The sequence below is a fragment of the Rhopilema esculentum genome, chromosome 15 (genome assembly GCF_057945365.1).
Source record: "Rhopilema esculentum isolate cy_ngs chromosome 15, ASM5794536v1, whole genome shotgun sequence".
NCBI lineage: Eukaryota > Metazoa > Cnidaria > Scyphozoa > Rhizostomeae > Rhizostomatidae > Rhopilema > Rhopilema esculentum.
Window position 1 is genome coordinate 6,919,965 of NC_142829.1, and position 20,465 is coordinate 6,940,429.

Consider the following 20,465-nt stretch of genomic DNA (forward strand, 5'->3'; position numbering starts at 1 on the left):
CAGGAAAATTCGAGCAGGAAAAAGAGCTGGCCCTGACGTCAATGAAGTGCCTGACGCCCATAGCATTGCACCACGAAAATCATGACTTAGCGGATTTGATTTGGGTAAGCTTGGGTATATACCCTCTGCTCTCATCGTGACTCAATGCCTTTAACCACAAAAAATTTTGTCGTGACAAAAATTTCAGACAAATAATTTTGACAAAATTTTAAATGAGACGAAAATTGGTCACAACGAAGTTTTGCCTCTTACAACATTGGTAGTATTTTTTATCTCTCTGTTTTGTCATGACGAAATTCTGAAAAAAATTTTTAGACGAAATTTTTCTGCCGAAAATTTAGATGACGAACTTTTTTGTTGTTAATGTATTTAAAAATTTTTTGATTTGAGCTTTAAGAATTCTCAGTTTTTTCAAAAAAGACGGGACCCTTGCGAGCGTAACTAGAAGAACATTTTTGCGACCATATCCTTGAGACTAGTTTAAATTACATTTCAGAGTGTTTCTTTTAGATTTTTCTTACCATAGTTTAAAATGCTTTACTATTTTTTTAGGTATATGTACTCTCGTTATGTTTGGAGAATTATATTCTTAAAATGGAATACGTTACTTGGTCCTTATTGAAAGTTTCTGAAACCACAGTATTGCACTCGTCGCATGCCAGTGACAAAATACCATTTCACTCTGTCATCCGAACAAGCACTCACTGCATACTGTAAGCCTGCGGACATTTTAGCCAACTGTTTGGAAATAGGTGCGACCCAAAAATACAAAGATCCTTCTTCATCTCTTGTAGATAAACTTTTGATCTCCAAAATATCGATATTGAACATAATAAAATAACCAGGTCACGGTCACCAAAATTTTACATCATGTGAATTGACTTGTTCCATTTATCAATTTGACGCTACATTTGGTAATATTATATTTTGTTTTATTATTGGCACATTTTTGTAGCGGCAAATGTTATATTTTCGCTCCTGTCAAATCGGTTTAAAAAGGAAAGTCCAAAACATGGTTTGTTTCTGAATGCAAAGCAATGAACAAACAATCTGTGACAGATTTTAGAAAAAGCTATCAACTGGCTTTGAATTTTAGTTTGCAAAACGACAGCACTTTATTCTGAGAAACGACTATTTCATAACAGCAGTAGAGTATAAGAAACGTATTAAGCGAAATCGTAAATGTTTTATTGGTCAGAAAAATTAAACTCTTGTCACCTAGGTCTGATGATTTCAAAGTTTCTAAAGATAACCATGTGTCAGAGGCAATGAGGAGCTCACTGATTTTTAATTGATCAAGAAGGATGGGTAACACAAGGCTGTATAATTGGTCCAATGCTTTCTACTCTTTTTTCATGAATGATGTTGCATAAACGCTTATTAGTATTAGTCAAGTTTCTACGGGTGTTTGTTTAGATTGGACAAAAAGTTCTTTACGACAGGATATTGAAGGTCGGTGGAAAGAAATAATAGTCTTAAAAATATCTTGGGGCTATCTTAAGTTGAAGTTAAATGAATATTTCTGCGATCATGTTGAAACAAATGTTGAAAGAAATCACATTATGCATAATTTTTTAGATTCTCTTCCAATTCGAGGATTTACAGGTATGCGAGGCTAGCAGGAGGTCATTTTGGCAAGAGCAAGACAAGATGGCCGAGGAAACAGAATTCGACGCTAACAGTTCTTCTCAAGATGACGACGAAAACTATGTTGAAAAGCCAATGCCAAAACAGCTAACAACTTTATTTGGAGATTTTATCGTAACTGGTGCTAGTAAAGCAGCTGGAGTAGTTGGGACAGGAGCCAGTTACATTGTACCAGTGCCAAATGTTTGGCCTGACATGGATAACATTGACAATCTAGTGAATGTGTTAACAATCACTGGGTACGCTTTTACAGCGTTTAGTGTTGTTGGCACTACGTATTTTCTAACAAGGACTGCTAGAGAAGCTTGGCAATGGAGGACTTGGATGCGTTACCGAAAAAACGTTACACGTAAATTGAACGAACGACATAAACAGTAATTTCAGCTTCGTCTATCAAAATAATTCCATGACTGACTCTCACAACTTTTGAAGGATGGGACGCTCAGTTTTGCTACTAAGGAGTCAGAAAACTCTCATGCGATTTAACGCTTATGAATCAGATACAATGAAAAGTTGCATTGGCTATTTTGTAATGAGTTAGCAATTATTAACATACTTTCTGTAAAAGCTTATTTCTTTTTCTTAATGCTTAACTAAACATGATTAACTAAAAATTCCTTTTTAGCAAACTTTTGCCAAAGCAACATCCTCACATTTGAAATTAGTTTAATCTTTTTAAAACAAATGAACAAAATACAAAACCATACTGTTAACTTTGGAGTGAGCATGAAAGTTCTTCCAGTTCAATCCAAATCATACTAACAAATTGTCCTAATAGTACTAGACAAATATCTATAGGATAAAAATTCGTAGTAATGACAGAAACTGTGGATAAAATACTTTGTGGCAGTGATCCATACAACATAAAGCCTCATTTATGTTTTTCTCCTATTTATTGAGATAAAAGTGGCTCAGTATTCTAAATAGTTTAATGCCACCTGTACAAAATAGGCAAGAAGTATCTGAAGCTTTAAAAAGCTTTTTCATATTATTACTATGCGGTAGTTTCATCTTCTGGTTGGCGTATCAAACCACAAATATCTTAGCCCAATTTAAATTTGTCATTAAACAAAGAAGACCTTTCAGGCCACTTTATTTAAACAGTATTGATTTTGTAGATATTTTCAATGAAAGGCTATTTGCTATTGGTACTTAGACCTAGTTAACATTACAGAAAAAGAAAGGAACAAAACCAAACCATTCCCAAACTAGCACCAAACCAAGATACCTGGTGTAAAACCAAGGAGTTATGTTCTTTTTCTGTAGAGTAAACCGGGTCTTAGTTTGGAGGTAGGATATTCCAAAAGTGAAAGGGTTAATGGGGCCCCTTGTAAATTACACTCATTTTCTAATATTATGGTTGTGTGTGCCAAGATTCCTCTTTAGTAGGTGATTCAACTGGTTATTGTGTTCATATTTCATCCAATACACACACATCAATGACTATATTGGAGCAGTAACATATAAAATGGACATTACTAAACAATTAGAAAGGGGCATTTTTGACATGATGCACACTTATTAACTGTGCTTTTACTAAAATATAGGTACATGATAACGCTTTGAGTCCTGTATTCCAGAGTTTATTTGCTTATCTTAACTGCCTTAGATTCTTGTCAGAGCAGATTTATCAATAAGTTTTGATTTAACTCATATAAAGATTTGTGAACAGTAATTGAATACATTTATTACAAAAAAAATGATTTTGTCTCTGTAGTTGGTGTTTTTCTTCTTTCTTTTTTCTAACAGTATTGATGCACTGAGGTGAAACTAAATGAAAATCACCCTTTGAATTTGATCAAGAAAGTGGTCAGTGTGAGCATTATCGGCGTGGAGGCATTTTCTATTTTTGTCATTCCAAAAATATTTAACCTTTACAAACCACAGAGAAAGACCAAAGATAAATCTTTCAACCTTAAAATCTCTGCTTGCATATGAAATCATTGCAGTTAATCATTTGTTAATTACTTTGTCATTTCAAATTTCCAACTCATCACAATATCTATTAATTGAAACTAACTAAACTAACTATTAAAATAAATCTAAGAACGAACATATATACAAGTTTGAATTGTATGCAATTTCAGAATCATAATTTTGTATGTTTATCTGTTAGTTTAAAGATTTAATTAATAACTTAAAAACTGTCTCCACTGGATTTGGCTATGCTCTCATATTAAAAGTAAGAAAATTAATGAGATGCAAATTATAGTAAACTTGAAAATAATACTTATGAACAAACTCTACCATTGTAGGTATCATAAGAATATCTCAACTACAAAATACTATCTTTTTGCTAGCAACCTCTTGAATTAAGACCCTGACATCTGGCTACTAGATTCATAATTTTTCAATTTTTATTTCTCCTTAAATTTCTTAACTAATCTACCCCCTACGTAAAACAGTTCAAAATTACTAGCAACCATTTACTGAAGAAAAATGAATATTATTTGAAGTAATGAAAGTGATGCAAGATAAAAAATGTAGCAAAAGTAACTACCCTATTCACACAACCCTATACACATTGGTTCCACACAAAAAAGGCGAACAACATGAGCAACCAAATGAATAACCAACTTGCAGGGAAAGCGAACATGAGCAAGCAATGAAAAAATTCACAGTTGACCAAGCTTCAGTTATTTCCTACAACTCTCCTCAGCTCAATGAATGTAGAAAATGAATGTAGAAAAATGATGAAACCTTTGCCTGATTCTTCATCACTATACAACAAGCATTTTAGACAGGGTTTATAAAAAATTATTGCACCAAGGCTTTTAATGAAAATTCTGTTGAAATCCAATCACAATTCTTTGGTAGAAAGAGATATCCTAATTCATTTGAAGCTTAAAAACACAATGCCTCTTCATTTGCATAGGACAATTTCTGCCAATGAAAACTGATCACACAATTTTCTACAATACTTTATGTTGCTGACATGGGTTTTTAGAGATCTAGTGTTGTATAGGTTTCGTTTTTTAGACTTTTCTTGGTATGATGATTCCAGTTGTATGCATTTTTGTCTCTAACATAAAATCATTTCTATATAGAAATAAACTACTATAATGTCAATTTTACTAAGTGTTAAATCTAAATTTTGATTTTGAAATTTGCATTTTAATATGATCTACCTTCCATTGGTGTGGATCACAATTGAGCTTCTTGCTCCAGAACTTTCCAATATTTCTATACACAAATGGTTGTCTTGATCGATCATGAACTGCCTTACAAACTTCACACAATGCATCAATGTTGTTGTTGACTTCATAATGATAACGCCATTTGAAATATTCATTATATGCTGTATCATTTTTGTCCAGATATGACAAATATGCTGCAAGTTCTTGGATACTTTGGAAATTGTTTACATCTATATATGAATTGGGAATCACTTTACTCTTTCCACTAATAGCTCCCATTACAATGGGAATTAGTCCATATTTCAAACCTTTTTCCCAGTACTTTTCAGTTATGTAATCCTCACAAAAGCAATTTTCGAATGCAAGGTAAAACTTGTACCTCTTTATTTCTTCCTCACAAAAAGTTCCCCAGTCATTACATCGACCCATGCCTTTCTTGAATTTTGAACTACAGTCCCCAAATACTGTGACATCAATGTATCTTTGAAGTTCAAGAACATAATCATCACGTAATAGTCCACAATGGCTCACAACCCAAACAACTTTCCCCTCCTTCCCTTCTGCAAAATTTTTTTCAAAACCTTGAACCTCTGAATGCTTTGTAAGTGTCTGATATGAAAAATATGGTACATAAATATCAGATTTCTGCATATAGGTCATGGTCCAATTAAAAATTCTATTATATTTATTCAAATTATTTGTATAAACAGGACTCTCATGCATGAAAAGCAACCATTTCTGATTATCTGGTCTTCGCTCTGAAATTTTTCTAATGCAGTAAGGTTTATTAAGATCCACACCATGAAATATAACAAGATCTGCAACTTGAAGTGTATTCTTTCTATATGTGAAGTGACAATCCCTAATCTCACACTTCTTGTCATGTGTATATTTCTGAATCTGCTTTTCATTTTTCCCCCACCAGTATGGACTGAAAAACAAGCCAGTATACAGAAGAACAACTTTTGTACTGTTTGATAGGCCTCTTCTTCTTTTAAATTCTGATTTTATTTGGTCTACTTTTCTTCCACTGTCATTTTCAATTGGCAACCAACATTCTTCTGTAGGAATGACCTCATTATCAGTATCATCTTCAGTCTCTAAAAATGTTGTTTGCTGTTTAGGTGTCAACATAAAAATCATAATTGTCAATGAAGCTACTAAGAAAAACAGCTTGCATTTTCTCCTCATTTTCGTTCGTCATCCAGTTTTTGTGAAAACCAAAACTAGAAAAATGAAAAGAAACAAAATAACCAATAGAAGTTACTGATTTTCAAAAAACCTACATTATACAAAAAATTAAAATTGCCCCCAAAAATATTTTGCTGTTACAAAAAATTGTCTCTGTTTCATATTTTACACTAGTTTGATGACAAATGCCCACATCTTCTTGTTGACTACATCTTCTTTATAAACTAACAACAAAGGTAATCACATAAATATAAACAACATTAGCATATGTTGCTTTCAAAAAAGACCAATTTTCCTTGCTAGACCTATACTTAATATAAAGTTAAATGGAGTTACAGAAATGGATTTTAGTTCAAAGATTTCTGAAAATGATTGAAACAATTTCTTTAATACTTTTTGGGTGACTTCTGCGCATGTCGTTTTCAGAGTAGGATGTGTTTTGATTCTAGTTGTGTTTTGTTACCTTGTTATTATTGCTGAAATGGTCTCTGAACATAGACTTCACGAACTTTTTCACAGTCTCATGTAGAAACCATTTCAGCAAACGATAGATGCATAGACATTTGTATCAACCGCAATGGGTTGTTAAATGTATTTTTGATGATGATGATGACGATGATGATGGGTTCTGGAAATCTTTCCAATTTTGAGCTTTTGAACATGTGAAATCATTACTGGTTGTGGAGGAAATTATTAGGTAGATGTTTATCTATGTTTATCTACTAGCTCTGCTTTGTACCACAACCTGGGACTCTCCTAAAAGACAAGATTATGTTTCTACGAGTTGAATAGCATTAGATAAAAGTGGCATGGTGTAACTTTCCCAACTGGGTATTCCCTTTTATGAAAGGGTGGGGCTGGGTTAAACTAGGTGGGATAGATAGATTCAAGAGTTGTGTGGTGTCAATACAGGGGTTTGGCCTACCATTTTCAATAACACTCTTCCTTTCAACAAATGATAAAGTTGAAAATGGATTTTGAAGAAAATTTCATACGATACCATCTGTCACAGATTTTGGCAGGGTCATGATCCCGCAAAGGAAAAAATGATCATTTAAGAGGTCATTGAAAAAATTGACTCATTCATAGCTCATATGGGTAAGAACATAGGGTACCATGTTATCCTTATAGTGGATGTAAACGATAAACTGAGTGCTCACTTGATATTGCAATAACTGTTGTTGAACTCCCTTCTTTATATACTGACATAAAGAGGAAGTAAATGGAAACAACTACACATGATACCTTCATGCAGAATGCAGAGAGAAAATGTCAAAATTACTTACATAGGGCATTACATTCAGCTATGAACAATGATGTATAAGCGATGAAGTCGCTGGATGTCTAACTCTATTGTTATAGAGTGAGGCAAAATCACTCATGCGGTAAAAGGCCAAAAAGATGATTCCGCAAATAGGGCTCAGTATGGGAAATTCCGAAGCTGGCAAACGAAACCAAAAATTTTAGAGAATCTATTTAATTTAGGAAGGTAACTTATATTTTGTCAGCTTACCGTATGCATTTAGAGGGTTTTAAGCCATAATTTTTGTTTGTACACAGGTTTTGAGATTTTAAAAACATTTTTTTACCGTGGCATTGATAAGGGCACTCTGGTTTGGAGAATATTTATATATCTAGGAAGATTGTTTTTGGGCTTATTTATAAAAATGTCGCACTTATACAAAAATTTTGTGTTAATTTTTTATCGTAACTTCAAGGAACCGTGGTAAAAGAGGTCATCTTCAATCCTGATTCAGCCACGCCCCCTTCCTACAACATCCTGATGTCCGTAAATATGATTGATTTGCTGGTGAATGTGGATAGTTATCATAAACTTGAAACTTGAAATGGATAGTTATCATAAAATTTGTCACTCCTTTCATCTGAAATCTTTACCAGAAGTCATATGCAGGGGGTTGCCGAAGTACGGGAGTGTTCATTTAAAAAGTTGTCATAATGATATAAGAGTACTTGCTTACATCTACCCTTGTACTTATAAAATACAAATAAATCAAATCTTGAAATTACATTTGGTTTTTTGCTATTAAACCCGAAAACAGTCTAACTGAAAAGGTAAACATTGCCTAGGCCAGAGTAGACCGTGCCAGTGCCGCAGCAATAAATATTTTAAAAATCTTGAAATCCTATTTAACAACACTATTTATGGCTTAAAACTTTTGAAATTAATACGGCAAGCTAGCAAAGTTTAACTAACCTTTCAAAATTATGCTAATTTTGGATAATCTTGGTTTTTCTTTGTCTAACTTGCAATTTCCCGTACTGAGCCATTATGCAGAATCGACTTTTTGCCCTTTTTTGTCTTTTTGCCCAATGGGTAATTATGCCCAGTTGGACATCTAGCGCCTTCGGCGCTTCTATATCATTGGCTATGAAGCATAGAAGAAAATGAGCACATAACTGCACATAAAGGTGCTTGAGTTATGCAGACAAAATATGTCAATACATTTTAACATACTAAGCAACTTGAAAGAGAATTCTTCAAGCTTATCTAAATTAACAATATCACTGAATACAAATAGCAAACCTCCCTTACCAACAAACAATTGGAAAATTATCCTATCTAGAGGACGGCACCCAGCTAAACCTATATGCAGCCTACCTTTGCTGTTGGTAGATATGTGGTCAAATGAGAGGATGGCTTAGAAGAAAGTTCTAGGTGCTTGATTGATAGAGCATCTAGCATGTCTATGATCGCAAATAAAATGAGAAAAGCTAAATTTTGTTTTTGATGATATTATATTATACTCAATCAAGTGCCTAGAAATTTGAAGGTGCTCAGCTTGCCAAGCACCTCCTTTTTGCTCCTCAAAATTCCTGGACTTAATAGTAGAGAACTGAATAGAAAAATAGAGAAATAATTGTAAAGTGATTAGAGCCAATGTCAGGCAATTTTAGAAGAAGACAAAGTTTTGATTCTAGAAAAAGTTTTGGCTTCTCAATAAAGATCTTCATTCTGCCATTAAAGATTATGGTGAATTTGAGGACAGTACCTCAAAAGACTACTTAGAGGGAGCATGTTGGAGGTAATGTCATGTCAAATGTTTGAAAAGCCTCAAAGGTTTATAGAGGTTTCAAATGTTAACTTTTGATTATCTCTCTAGTTTTTGTTAACTTTCTACATATTTCATAACCATACAATTTGAGATTGACTGACCTAATAATTTTGCTACACATACAATATTACTTTGTATACACTTTGGATCGGGAGAGGGAATCAAAACAAACTGTCTAAGGAATGTGCTTTAAAGTGAGGTTGGATTTGACTACTTAAAACTTTTTAACCTTTACTTATGAGTAAATTACCAGGTCCACATCAGCAAAAGCTGCCATTTTGATGACCTGCATTGTTAAATAAATAATATATGTATGTATATCATAGAGTTGAAGAAAATAAGACTACATAATTTATCTCTACAAGCCTGTTTCGTGAGTAACTCACTCTTCAAGAGATCTGTATGTATGTATGTATGTATGTATGTATGTATGTATGTATATATGTATGTATGACTCAAAATTCCTGGCATAGGATTATGTGGTTGATTATGTGGTTCTCGCCAAAAACCAGCATTCATAACTATTCATGCCATAGAGAACCCTCAATTATGTTCATGTTTCTTTATATTTTACTTGGTTTTATCATCCTTCATTGGATGAAAATATTCACTCTTGCTGCATCTGGCAAATCTCTGTCCCCCTAGGTTACATTACAAACCAGTCTGCAGAATATGGCAGATGCTTGCATCGGTTCAGTCTAGCACTGCACACTAAATTTACTATAGCACTATTATGAAATCTTTCTTTTTGAAAAATAAGCTATAAGAAAAATAAACTGAGGATTCATATCTTAGTAAGAGCTGCCATACTCTGCAGACTGGATTACTGGGTGGTAATTCTTAAAAGCAAAATTTCCAAAAGGGTACAAATGTACTTATATAAGAAAAAATTGTATGGCGATTTCCATCTGGTATGAAAATAAAACAATCATTTCTAGGTTATCGTCTTTGCCTTGCCCGCCAATGTTAATGTTTTAAAATTAACGCGGCACAATTTCGAGGGTGGGGCACAAAAACAACAAAAGAAGGGAATGGAAAAATTTCTAACTATATGACAATTGCTCCTCTTAACCTTAAAAGCCCGAGAATCAATTAATCGTTACAAATCCAATTGAGCTAATTTTGTTGATATGAAGGGCTGTGGTTTAATTCTAGACACGCATCAAAATGGGACGACACCCAGACATGATCAGCTAGAGACGTACGACAACATAAACACGGTCTATAAAAATACCAGAAAACACTTTTCAACCTTCAAAGAAATTAGAGATATTGATACAAAACATATAGTAGTTATCTGTAAGGGTTTCTTTCTTTTTCCATTGACAAACAATATTGCGAGAATGGACATTTAAATTTAAACTCCTGGTGTTGCTCGTCCTTGCCGACGGACACTGGCCAGCAGGCCAAAAAAGGATTTATCATCAGTTTCTTATGCTACTGAATGCATCAAAACATAATTATACTATCCTCTTACTTAGTACAAGCTATAAAAAACCCTAAACATACCTTCTGCATTCATGAAGTCTCTTAATCCTCCATTGCACGCAAAGCTGCCTCAAGAGTCAATCATCCTCTGCGCAGGACAATGACTCATTTCCATCTTTTGTTTTCCAGGTGTTGTCTGCCCCGCTCCGTCACGCCAAGTGTGACTGCCAAATGTCACTGCCAAATGTCGCTGCCCAGTGTCCAGGGTCGTCTGAGAAGGGGCGCGGGTGTCAACTCCCCCTGTTGCATTTTGATGGGAGGGGCAAGGGGACCGGAGTGCCCTTGAAACGGGTCCTTTGTAATAATCAGAGAGACTCGAATGAAATTCTGATCACCGCGGAGCGTTGAGAAAGGTGCGGGATCTAAAAAAGTTGGGGAGGGGGCTAAAACCGAATAAAAAGTGGCTTTTCTAGTGACTCATTGATAATTTTTTTTGCATTTTTGGCAAAAAGTGGGGGGGGGGGGGGGCTATAGCTGACGTCGTTTATATAATTAATGACGACATTTCTCAAAACTTGTAAAATAACTCCTTATGCCAAAATTTGGCCAATGTTCAAGAAACCTACAGAAAATTAAATCGAAAAAAAAGCACTTGAGAAGGAATAAGTAGAGGCTTGGAAGTATCTTTCAAATGTCCTTTTACTCAAGCCTTGCCTTCCAGCGTCCCTGCCGATATATTTGTTAAATTTTAGTCTGGACTGGGACATGCGTTTTTAGCCATTATAGAAGGCTGATATCAAAAATTTTCTTTCGCATCGGACCCAACCAGTGTGCCCTCCTAGGTCACTAAACTTGAATCTCAACCCCTTCTCTCACCACCTATCTTAAGGAGGTTTCCGAGCTACATACTGGTGTGAAAAGAATGAGACACCCGGCATTCAGTCAAACATATTTTCAGGGCTCATCATAACCCTGTCATAGTAACGCGATACATCATTTGAATCTAAGTGTTGACAAAACATACAAAGCTTTCCGTCTCTTTCAAGGACCCTAAGCCTTGAAAATGAAGTACCCCTTACTTAAAACATATTTACTTCTAATTATTCACTTTCTTATTTTCAAAACTACTTCGTCTATCCTTGCAGCAAGGGATTTAAAAAATGTTGAGGATGTTATATTGTCTGCTGTTAATCAAAAAAAGGCATCCGGTGCTCCTAACTTCAAACCTTGCCAGTGGCGGATTTTAGGGGGGCAACTAGGGGCAGTTGCCCCTCCCTCGCCGAACTGAAGCAAGTCTGGCGCCCCTTTTTGGAAACGGTTTGGCACAATTTATATGAAAATTTTCCTTCAGAATGTGAATAGGGGGGCCATCTTTCAGTACTCTCGTCACCAAGAACTGAACATTTTCCAGCGCCCCGATTACCAATTGCCCCTCCCTAAACTTTGTTCTGGATCCGCCCCTGAACCTTGCTAGTTAGAGATTTAAGGCACAGGCTCACTGGCAATTAAAAGAGAGCTCACTAACAATATGGACTTGTTCTTCAGTACCAAATGACAGATATAAGGATCATTTTTCTTTCATCACTATGAGCCTGGGAGTAGTTAGAATATTGACATAATGTCTATATGCAGATCTTTTTATTATCTTGAACGAAGATACTTATCAGTGGTGGCGCTAGGTTTCCTCCGACAAAGGGGCTAGCACTTCCGACGGAGGGGCTAATTTTTTTAGAGAACGATAGGGCTAGGGGGCGACAAGGAATTGTAAGGGTACTGGAGACCGAAGGCGAGCGTTGCGAGCCGAAAATTCGGGGGGTCCGGGGGTACTCCCCCGGGAAAATTTTGGTGGCTACACCCATTAGATTGGCTAAAAATGCTATCAAAATGGTGTAATCGTGTTTTTTACTACGTTTTTTGACATATTACTAAGGGCACGTTTGCCCCCTCCCTTGCCCCTCCTAGCAAAGGGCAGGAGGGGCGCTTGCCCCCCCGCGCCCCCCTTCTCCGGCGTCCCTGGAAATTTTTTTTGAAAGCTGCCTCTAGATAAGCTTAAAACTACTCTAAATCTTTACAACTCATCAAACGTTGCCAAATGTTTTTATTTTTCTCTGCTGCGAGTCCGTTTCAACTATTGCCGTCGTAGGAGCAGTCCTTCCCATTGCAGCCAAATCTTTGTGCTTGGACTTCGTGTGGCGGGCAGCGTAATCATTGTTAAATACGTCATTACATATACTACATCTAACACTGAAACGGGTAACATTTGTTGCCATATCGCTATCGCACAAAAATATTCCGATGTTGTAGGTTGGTTATAGCAAGCAAGATTTGGACGAACTGCACTATCCATAACATAAGATCAAATTTAACAGCATGCGGAAAACACCTGGTACTGAACATCTAAACAACCAATTCAAACTTCTTATAACAGATTATTATTTACCATGAAATTGATGTGTCGATGAGTTGTTTTGGGATGAGCTTCCTGAATTCTGATAACAGTCCTTTTAGAAATTTCTATTTCCGCCAAAACTTAAAAAATTCGCTCCGACAAAAAAAATTCAAGCATAATTTATCTTCCGACGGAGGGGCTAGCCTCCTCCGACGGGGGGGCTGTAGCCCCCCCTGCCCCCCCTCTGGCGCCACCACTGATACTTATCTCCTATGGTAGTCATGCTAGAGTCGTGGTGGGCCTGGAAATCTACCCTGTTTCAAATACTCAATAGCCTCTGACAACTGTGGCCCAGCTCCTGACCTTCCAGTTGCAAAGGCAAATTTGTAGCATCTTGAAATCATATTTTTACGGGTAGGCAGAGCTCGAAAACTTTGGCTGGCAGTCCGTTATAAAGGGCTTACTCTGATGTTTTCCTCCCTATTATTGGGAGATCCGTTATCGATCATATTTTTGTTACATGAAAACAAGAAAAGATTTCTTTTAACAATTTCATGTTATTTTTTCGTGACAAAAATTTTAACTGAGCTTGAAGACCCGAACAAATTTTGTCCGGAGGAAGGAATAAGAATAGGGCGGCCTTGCGTTTACATTAGATCTTGTCCATCCGAGCAAATGTTATCCACTTAATAACGCAAGATTTTGGCAAATTTTTTCTGGTGCAGTAAGTGAACTTATTATGGTACGAATTTCTGTAGCGTAAACAGTATTATCCAAACAAATTTTATCCACTTTCAATTCGAGGCTGCTTCTAACTCACTGAGATGAGGCGTTGCCTGGTTTTTCATGCTGTTTTTACACAATCGATCACAAGACTTGTCCAGCGTAAATGAAAGACAAAAGTAGATAAGTTTGTGAGACCTAGTGTAAACTAGTCGCGTACAGGACTAATTTAACCGGCTTTCGCTACTGTCATTTTTTTCAATCTTCTGTAGGCATCTTGAAAATGGGCTATCTTCTGGAATAATAAAGTTTTACTTACCAGATATTTCCTGGCAAGAAAAACCAAAACATACAAATATCGGTTTGAATTTAGGTTACATTTAGTAGGGACCGGGAAACATGGCGGTCATATACCGTAAATCCTCGAATTGGCCCCCCTCGAAAAAGCCCCCCTCGAATAAGCCCCCACCCTAAAACTACAAATTGTGAATAACACCCCCCTGAATAAGATGCAGTGCCCCACCCAGCGTCTAGTTTTCATTGTTTTTAGATGACGGTTCCCCGACGGTTTACAAAGATCAAGGGGACTGTCTCTAGAAAAAGGATGAACACTTCTATAACACTGAAATTCGTCTCGAAAACCAAGACATTGAAAACCAGGACATGTTAAAAACGCAGTAAGGAAGATATGCGCCAAATCGAAAAAAAGGGAACAAAAGCAATTTCAATGAAATCTACAATAATCTAGAATAATAACAATTATTAAATCAATACTAGAATTTGCTGTCTCGTATAACTTTATCTAAGGATGTCAATGTTTTCCCTTCCCAACAATTATATAATCTACCAAATGTTCCACGTCAGAAGCAAAAGGAACATGACGGTCTTCAGTTGGACTTACAACTAACAAAGGTCTCGATATATCGTCTTGATCTGATTCTACATCAGCATTTCTCTTCTCGAAAATACTCTACTTTTCGAAAATGAATTCAAAACAGCTACAGTAGAATCCCGTTATAACGTACTCGGTTATTACGTACTTTCGGATATAAAGTACCGGTGTGCTTGGTCCAGGCAAAAGGTGTGCTTGGTTTTAGTCAACTTTTACTTACCCTCGTTACAACGTACTTCGGATATAACGTACTTAATACGCTGGTCCCTTAAAGTATGTTATAACCGGATTATACTGTACCAATGTTTACGGATAAATGAATTAAATCATTGCATTAGGGCATAGTGGGACTCAAAGGTCTCTAGAAGGAAAAAGTGGAAAACAAATTTCTTACAGACCTAAATAGATGTATATTACGTCAAGTTGATTGACTCTGATAATTTACCTTTTAAAGCCTGTACAAATTACACATTTTTGTGTAATAAAACGGAAAGACGTAACAACAATCTACAAGGTGCTTTATATCTATAAAAATCCCGATGTGCCAAGTTCTAATCAGGGCTTAAGGTACTGGGGGGGGGAGGGCTGGAGGGGCCATGCCTCCCCCACTTTTTTGGTAAGCAAAATATTTCAAAGAGGGTCTGTTTTGAAGCACTAAATTCAAACTTGTCTTATAGAACTTGGCCCCTCCACCTTGAAATTGGTGTCGTGAGCCCTGCTGATTCCGCATTATATCTTTTAAAATCCCAATGTGCCAAGACTTAATTCCATACCAGAGACATTCTCACTACTTCTGCGATACTTTACATTTTCATTAGACTATCTCAACAAATCGTCTACATAACTGATTTGTTTCTACATCTCGCAATAATGCCGAGTGTTGCAACAAACTCGAGTGGCGAGGGGAGATTTCTATTAACAAGCAGAGAACGCTAGAATGCGTTTTGTAGACTACGTTAACCCAGGGTGGTTTATCAAATCAGTTAACCGCCCTAATATCGTCCTAATATACTAACTATTTAACGGTAACATACTGTCCAATTTATCGTCGAGTATGCAATATTATCCTCGATACATTGCCCGCGGTTAAAAGAAATTTTGAAGCAATCAAATTGCCTCAGAGCTACCAAGGTTTGGATGAAATTACAATTATCAAGTCGACATAATTGACTAGAGTAGTTTAAATATTTACAATAGATTCTGATAATTGAATGAACAATTCAAAATTAAGTTAAATAAAACGCAGACTTCTAAAATACAACAGCTTCTATAGAATAGATACAAAATATAAACGCTGATGAACGGACAAACATGAAAGGCTCAAAAAATTCTTTGTAGATGTAATATTTTGGGAAAAGAGAAGAAAACTGAGAAGAGTACTAGGAAAATTTAGAAGAGTAAGAATTGAGAAATTAAAAAATAAGAAGGAAAGCTTGGTGTGAAACTCGTTATCTGGTCTATCCCTTGTGAAATTGGTCTGGTGTCAGTCGATAATCACACCGTTCAAATTTCAACTGAATTAATGAAGAGTTTTGGTTGCCTTATGGCCACAGATCTTTACTGCTTCTACTTTCTAGGAAATAAAAACAGGGCTTCCTTTAACATTTTAGAGCTGCTAACAACTACAAGCATGTAAATGTTTTAAGCTAGGAAATGGCGACATTCAATACGTTTTAGATGAATAAAAGTTTAATGCAGAATAGGAAAATCATTGTTTCTCTCAAGCCGAAAGAGCTATATCTTTCTTGTTTTTTTGTCACAAGCCTGACTAATGACGCTAATACAATTCTTGGAGGGGGCGTATCGAAGTTTTCATAAGCAGGAATTGGTACTGGTGTCAAATTGCTGAATTCTTGGAGGGGGTGTATCGAAGTTTTCATAAGCAGGAATTGGTCCTGGTGTCAAATTGCTGAATTCTTGGAGGGGGTGTATCGAAGTTTTCATAAGCAGGAATTGGTACTGGTGTCAAATTGCTGAATTCTTGGAGGGGGTGTATCGAAGTTTTCATAAGCAGGAATTGGTCCTGGTGTCAAATTGCTGAATTCTTGGAGGGGGTGTATCGAAGTTTTCATAAGCAGGAATTGGTACTGGTGTCAAATTGCTGAATTCTTGGAGGGGGTGTATCGAAGTTTTCATAAGCAGGAATTGGTACTGGTGTCAAATTGCTGAGGATAGTACGATATGAATTTATTAACATTTAAAGACAAAACATGGAAAGAAAAACAAAGCCTAAAGAAAAAATAACCAGAGAGAAGGGGAAGGAGAAAGAAATGCGGAAGGGGAGGCTTAGAGCAAGTTCAAGAAGACTGGGGTGATATCTCAGAGGGAGATTTGTATTATTACAATATTGTGGAGTATGTAGCAGCTGTTTGATTGGAGGAAGTCGTACCTCTTATTAAGACAGGGGATCAAAAAACGTAATATATGAAAACCTGTTTAGACTTACTTAACCTTATCACTCACCTTACTTGCAAATCACTTTAATCAAATATGCATTACAACAGGGAATAAATACTGTTTAAAACAACTCGATGCCTTTGGTATAAAAACATTTTCTATAAATAAATTTTGCCAAAATGGTTAGCATTCTTGATGGCGGTGGGTCATGATCTGTAGCAACATTGGATTTATAAAAAACGGTTTATGAATAAAAAATAAAGATATAGAGCCAAAAATATAATATTCAACTCAAAAGATGGATCGAAAAGGTATAGAAGGATAGCAATACCCATAATGATCGGCTGAGAAACCATGAATCGTTGAAAATGCATTTGTTACTTTCATTTAATCAAGAGAGAAAGGAAAGAAGTCAAGAGAGAAAGTACTTTTGTCCTGCAAACTCATAATGAAGGCAGCCAAGTTGGCTAGAGAGTTGAAAAATACTTTTCTAGTTAAAATGGTATAAAACTAACGAGAGAGAAGTAGAAAATAAAGCGTGGATTTTTTAGAGCCGCTTCAAAGATAAAGTTGTCCTATTGTAATACAGCTATAATTTACAAAATGATTAAGGGAAGTAATCTTATGTCGTAATGTACAGGGACGCAGCTAAGGGATACAGATAGAAATACAGATTTATGGTTTTGACGTAATACAAATTACCTTCTTTCAAACTTTTGAAAACTAGCTCTGAGAATTATTTCACCTGTTGGTACTTCGTGTAGCAGTAGCCTTTTAGTCCATGGTCCTGGTCCTTCTTTCAACAAACTTGAAATAGATAATTCTGTACGACCAAGAAAATCTGTTTGGAAAGACAGAAACAAATTTAGAATGCATGAATTTATGTAAATATTACGATATGTATATTTCATTAAATCAGCTCTCACAAGAAAGCCATAAAAAACCTAATTTGAAGGCGTTGCAGTAGGTTTATTTAGAGAAAACAGCAAGTTTCATGCATATATCAATTGATACAGAGACAGTGGTAGCAAAAGCAGCTGGGAAAGCAACTCAGGAAAATTTCATTGCTAAAAAACTAACTTCTCTGAAAAGCAGTTTCAGTAGGAACAAACGATAGCCGACTTACCATTAGGTGAGAAAAAATCTCGATCGAATACAGTTATACACAACACATCTTGGTCAATGTCTTTTACTGTAAATTGCATTTGAGAATTCCATTTGGGGTTCAGTGTCTTTGGAACAACCTTTGTTTTGTGTTCCTGGGAGCCCATACTGACTTCACAATACGGGTCGCTAGTACCGGTTGGGTCCGACGCCTTCAAATCGAAGCCTTCGTTGATCGTAACTGTCAATCGTCCTATGCCCTGACCAAGAACAGACCGCGCTGCAAAGGAGTAGGTGTACTTAGCTTAGTTTAGAAGGACCAAACGATACCTTTCTTATGCTTATACTAGTATTCAAGTCAGACATAGAGCCTCTGCTGGGTTACTGCTTTTGTCAAATAAACCTTGGTGAACAATTTGATTAAGATTAAGTAGTATCCAACCATTTTGCTCAGTCCGATTGTCGGTTTATTCGGTCTAACCCAATAGGAGTGCTAAGTGTTGCTGAGCAATGATCAGTGCTTAGTGAAAAGTGCTTGATGGAGACAAAAACCTGTTTTATGGGTCCTTGTTCTAGATGATCTTGAGTGTCGCTCAGTGAAATGTTGTATTCCCTTGGCCACTTGCTATTGAGCAACACCAAACACCGCTCGGCAGAGAAGTTGAGCAGCATTAGTGATGCAGAGGCAAAATTTCAATTCATTTGGCCAAGGCTTTAGATTCATAACTGCCTAAAGTCTATAAGCAACGCACTATTAATGTATGCTAATGTCTTTTCATTGCAATGATTTAGAAATTTAACAAAAAAACGTTTACGAAATATAAAAAAGAATGGGTTTCATAATAAGATCTTATTGTATAATTTACAATTTTGCAGTAAATTTCAACGAAGTTGTAGTAACAAATTTTGATTTTGGTGCTAGGCCCATTACATTAAATCATTCCAGTTACTTTTCATTTGCGTGCATCTTTCACAGGTTCGCAGCAATGGAAGTACTTTTTTAAAAAATATTGCAAGAATTTTCAGAACCAAAGTAGGTTATAGTCAGCTCTGTTATCTATCTTTACCCAATTAAGCTAGAAAAAACGGATTTTTGCCAAGCAAGCAAGTTACTCTGAAAACATTTCACTGCCATTCAAAAAAATATCTTCACAAATTATACCCTGAATCAAAACTGACCATCATTGGTAATTGAATGTAGAGGAAGCGTTAAAGGTTTCTGATTGTAAACAGATGGTAGTGTTTCTTGCACTGGCCAATAAGTGAAAAGATTCAGAGTTCTATTGCTAGCATATAACAATTCCCAGATAGTACCCCTATGGGTCGCGAAAGTTATTATCATATTCAGACAATTACAGTAAGTTGTGCCATGTATATATTTTTATACAATGTATATATTTCAGTAAATGACGATACAGATAATTTCAAAAGAATAACCTCTATGAGCTCTTTTCCGCTGGAATCTTTCTGTTTCAATGAAATGTTCCGACGCTTTCTGTAGTCGTGTGAGCCAGACATTTCTAAGAAACATCGAGTTCATAGGATACGTTAATGGTAATTAATAACACAGCCAAGCTCACATTACAATCAATGAAACATTCATACTCAGTCAAAAATAGTAAAGAGAATGAACAAAAAACATAAACATTTGACACTGCAATCCATAATAAAATCTGGAACAAAAAAACTTAATAAGGATTCCAATAATTTTAGATAGAATTTTAAGTCACCATTTAGATACAAACATTAACAAGCAATGCAATACCAACCTTTCGTTTTTGGTTTCTGCGCGAAGAGTGTAAATTCGGTCAATATGTGACAAGCAGAAGAGTGTCTCGTTTACTAAAACAAATTCACATAAATTAGTTTCCAACGCTTGGTATGTTGTTAAAAATGATCGATAAAATATGCATCGCACTTGAATAGCATGGTGAAGTTGATTGATAATGTAACGATTGCTTGACAATTGACATAAATTGATACACTTATTTCGTGTGCTGTGCTAAAGGTATCAGTAGGATCGCTCGATGAACTCGATTGCTAAAGCAGTTTAAGGTACACAGCATAAAAGACAGCAAGAAGCACGGCTGTGCAGCAAGAAGCTCCACAAAAATATGGCATTTAAAAAGAACTCAAATTTCCACAAAATGGTCCATAAAACTAATAAATCCGTTATGATTAGAATGCAGATCCAAGAATATATTACCAGTCTAATTTTGGGATTGATCGGACCATTTGGAAATGTCTAGGGACTCAAATTAAATACTAATTAGGAAACATGAAAGTTCCCAATTTATTCCTAGTCAAGGAGGGTAATTTAGTTGGGTTGACTCCACTCAACGATAGAATGTGATTGACATCAACAAGTATGCGTTCGGGTAAGAAGATGATCCCCTTAGCAAATCGTGGTTCATGGTGGTCGTTGAAAATATTCAATCAGATTAATCAAACCGACGTACGATAAAAACAGCTACTTTGAAGCG

At 35.9% G+C, this 20,465-nt stretch overlaps 3 protein-coding genes across 5 annotated transcripts in view; 1 reads left to right on the top strand and 2 right to left on the bottom strand.

Annotated features, from left to right (window-relative positions):
• Window positions 1-26: 26 nt before the first annotated feature.
• On the top strand, window positions 27-4,171 carry LOC148958456 (uncharacterized). 2 transcript variants are annotated; one of them, XM_089112627.1, is made up of 2 exons: window positions 27-104; window positions 1,579-4,171. In XM_089112627.1, exons 1-2 carry the CDS (start codon window positions 42-44, stop codon window positions 2,023-2,025), a joined length of 510 nt encoding a protein of 169 aa, XP_088968753.1. In that variant the 5' UTR covers window positions 27-41; the 3' UTR covers window positions 2,026-4,171. The 2 variants fall into 2 exon arrangements, with proteins under 2 accessions (XP_088968753.1, XP_088968754.1); XM_089112628.1 differs by having other exon boundaries at window positions 1,597-4,171.
• Window positions 3,555-10,683, bottom strand: LOC135685706 (core alpha-(1,3)-fucosyltransferase). Its single transcript, XM_065201718.2, has 2 exons — window positions 10,559-10,683; window positions 3,555-6,010 (listed from the first exon to the last, which is right to left on the bottom strand). Exon 2 carries the CDS (start codon window positions 5,973-5,975, stop codon window positions 4,722-4,724), a length of 1,254 nt encoding a protein of 417 aa, XP_065057790.1. The 5' UTR covers window positions 5,976-6,010; window positions 10,559-10,683; the 3' UTR covers window positions 3,555-4,721.
• Window positions 10,684-14,311: 3,628 nt separating this feature from the next.
• LOC135685067 (intersectin-1) overlaps window positions 14,312-20,465 on the bottom strand; it is a 44,627-nt gene continuing 38,473 nt past the window's right edge. For both annotated transcript variants that reach the window (XM_065200816.2, XM_065200815.2), the window contains exons 38-41: window positions 19,752-19,824; window positions 19,420-19,502; window positions 18,005-18,262; window positions 14,312-17,719 (exon numbers count right to left, since the gene is read on the bottom strand). In XM_065200816.2, the coding sequence (XP_065056888.2) occupies window positions 17,577-17,719; window positions 18,005-18,262; window positions 19,420-19,502; window positions 19,752-19,824 (557 nt within the window). In that variant the 3' untranslated portion in view covers window positions 14,312-17,576. The remainder of the gene's footprint in view (window positions 17,720-18,004; window positions 18,263-19,419; window positions 19,503-19,751; window positions 19,825-20,465) is intronic.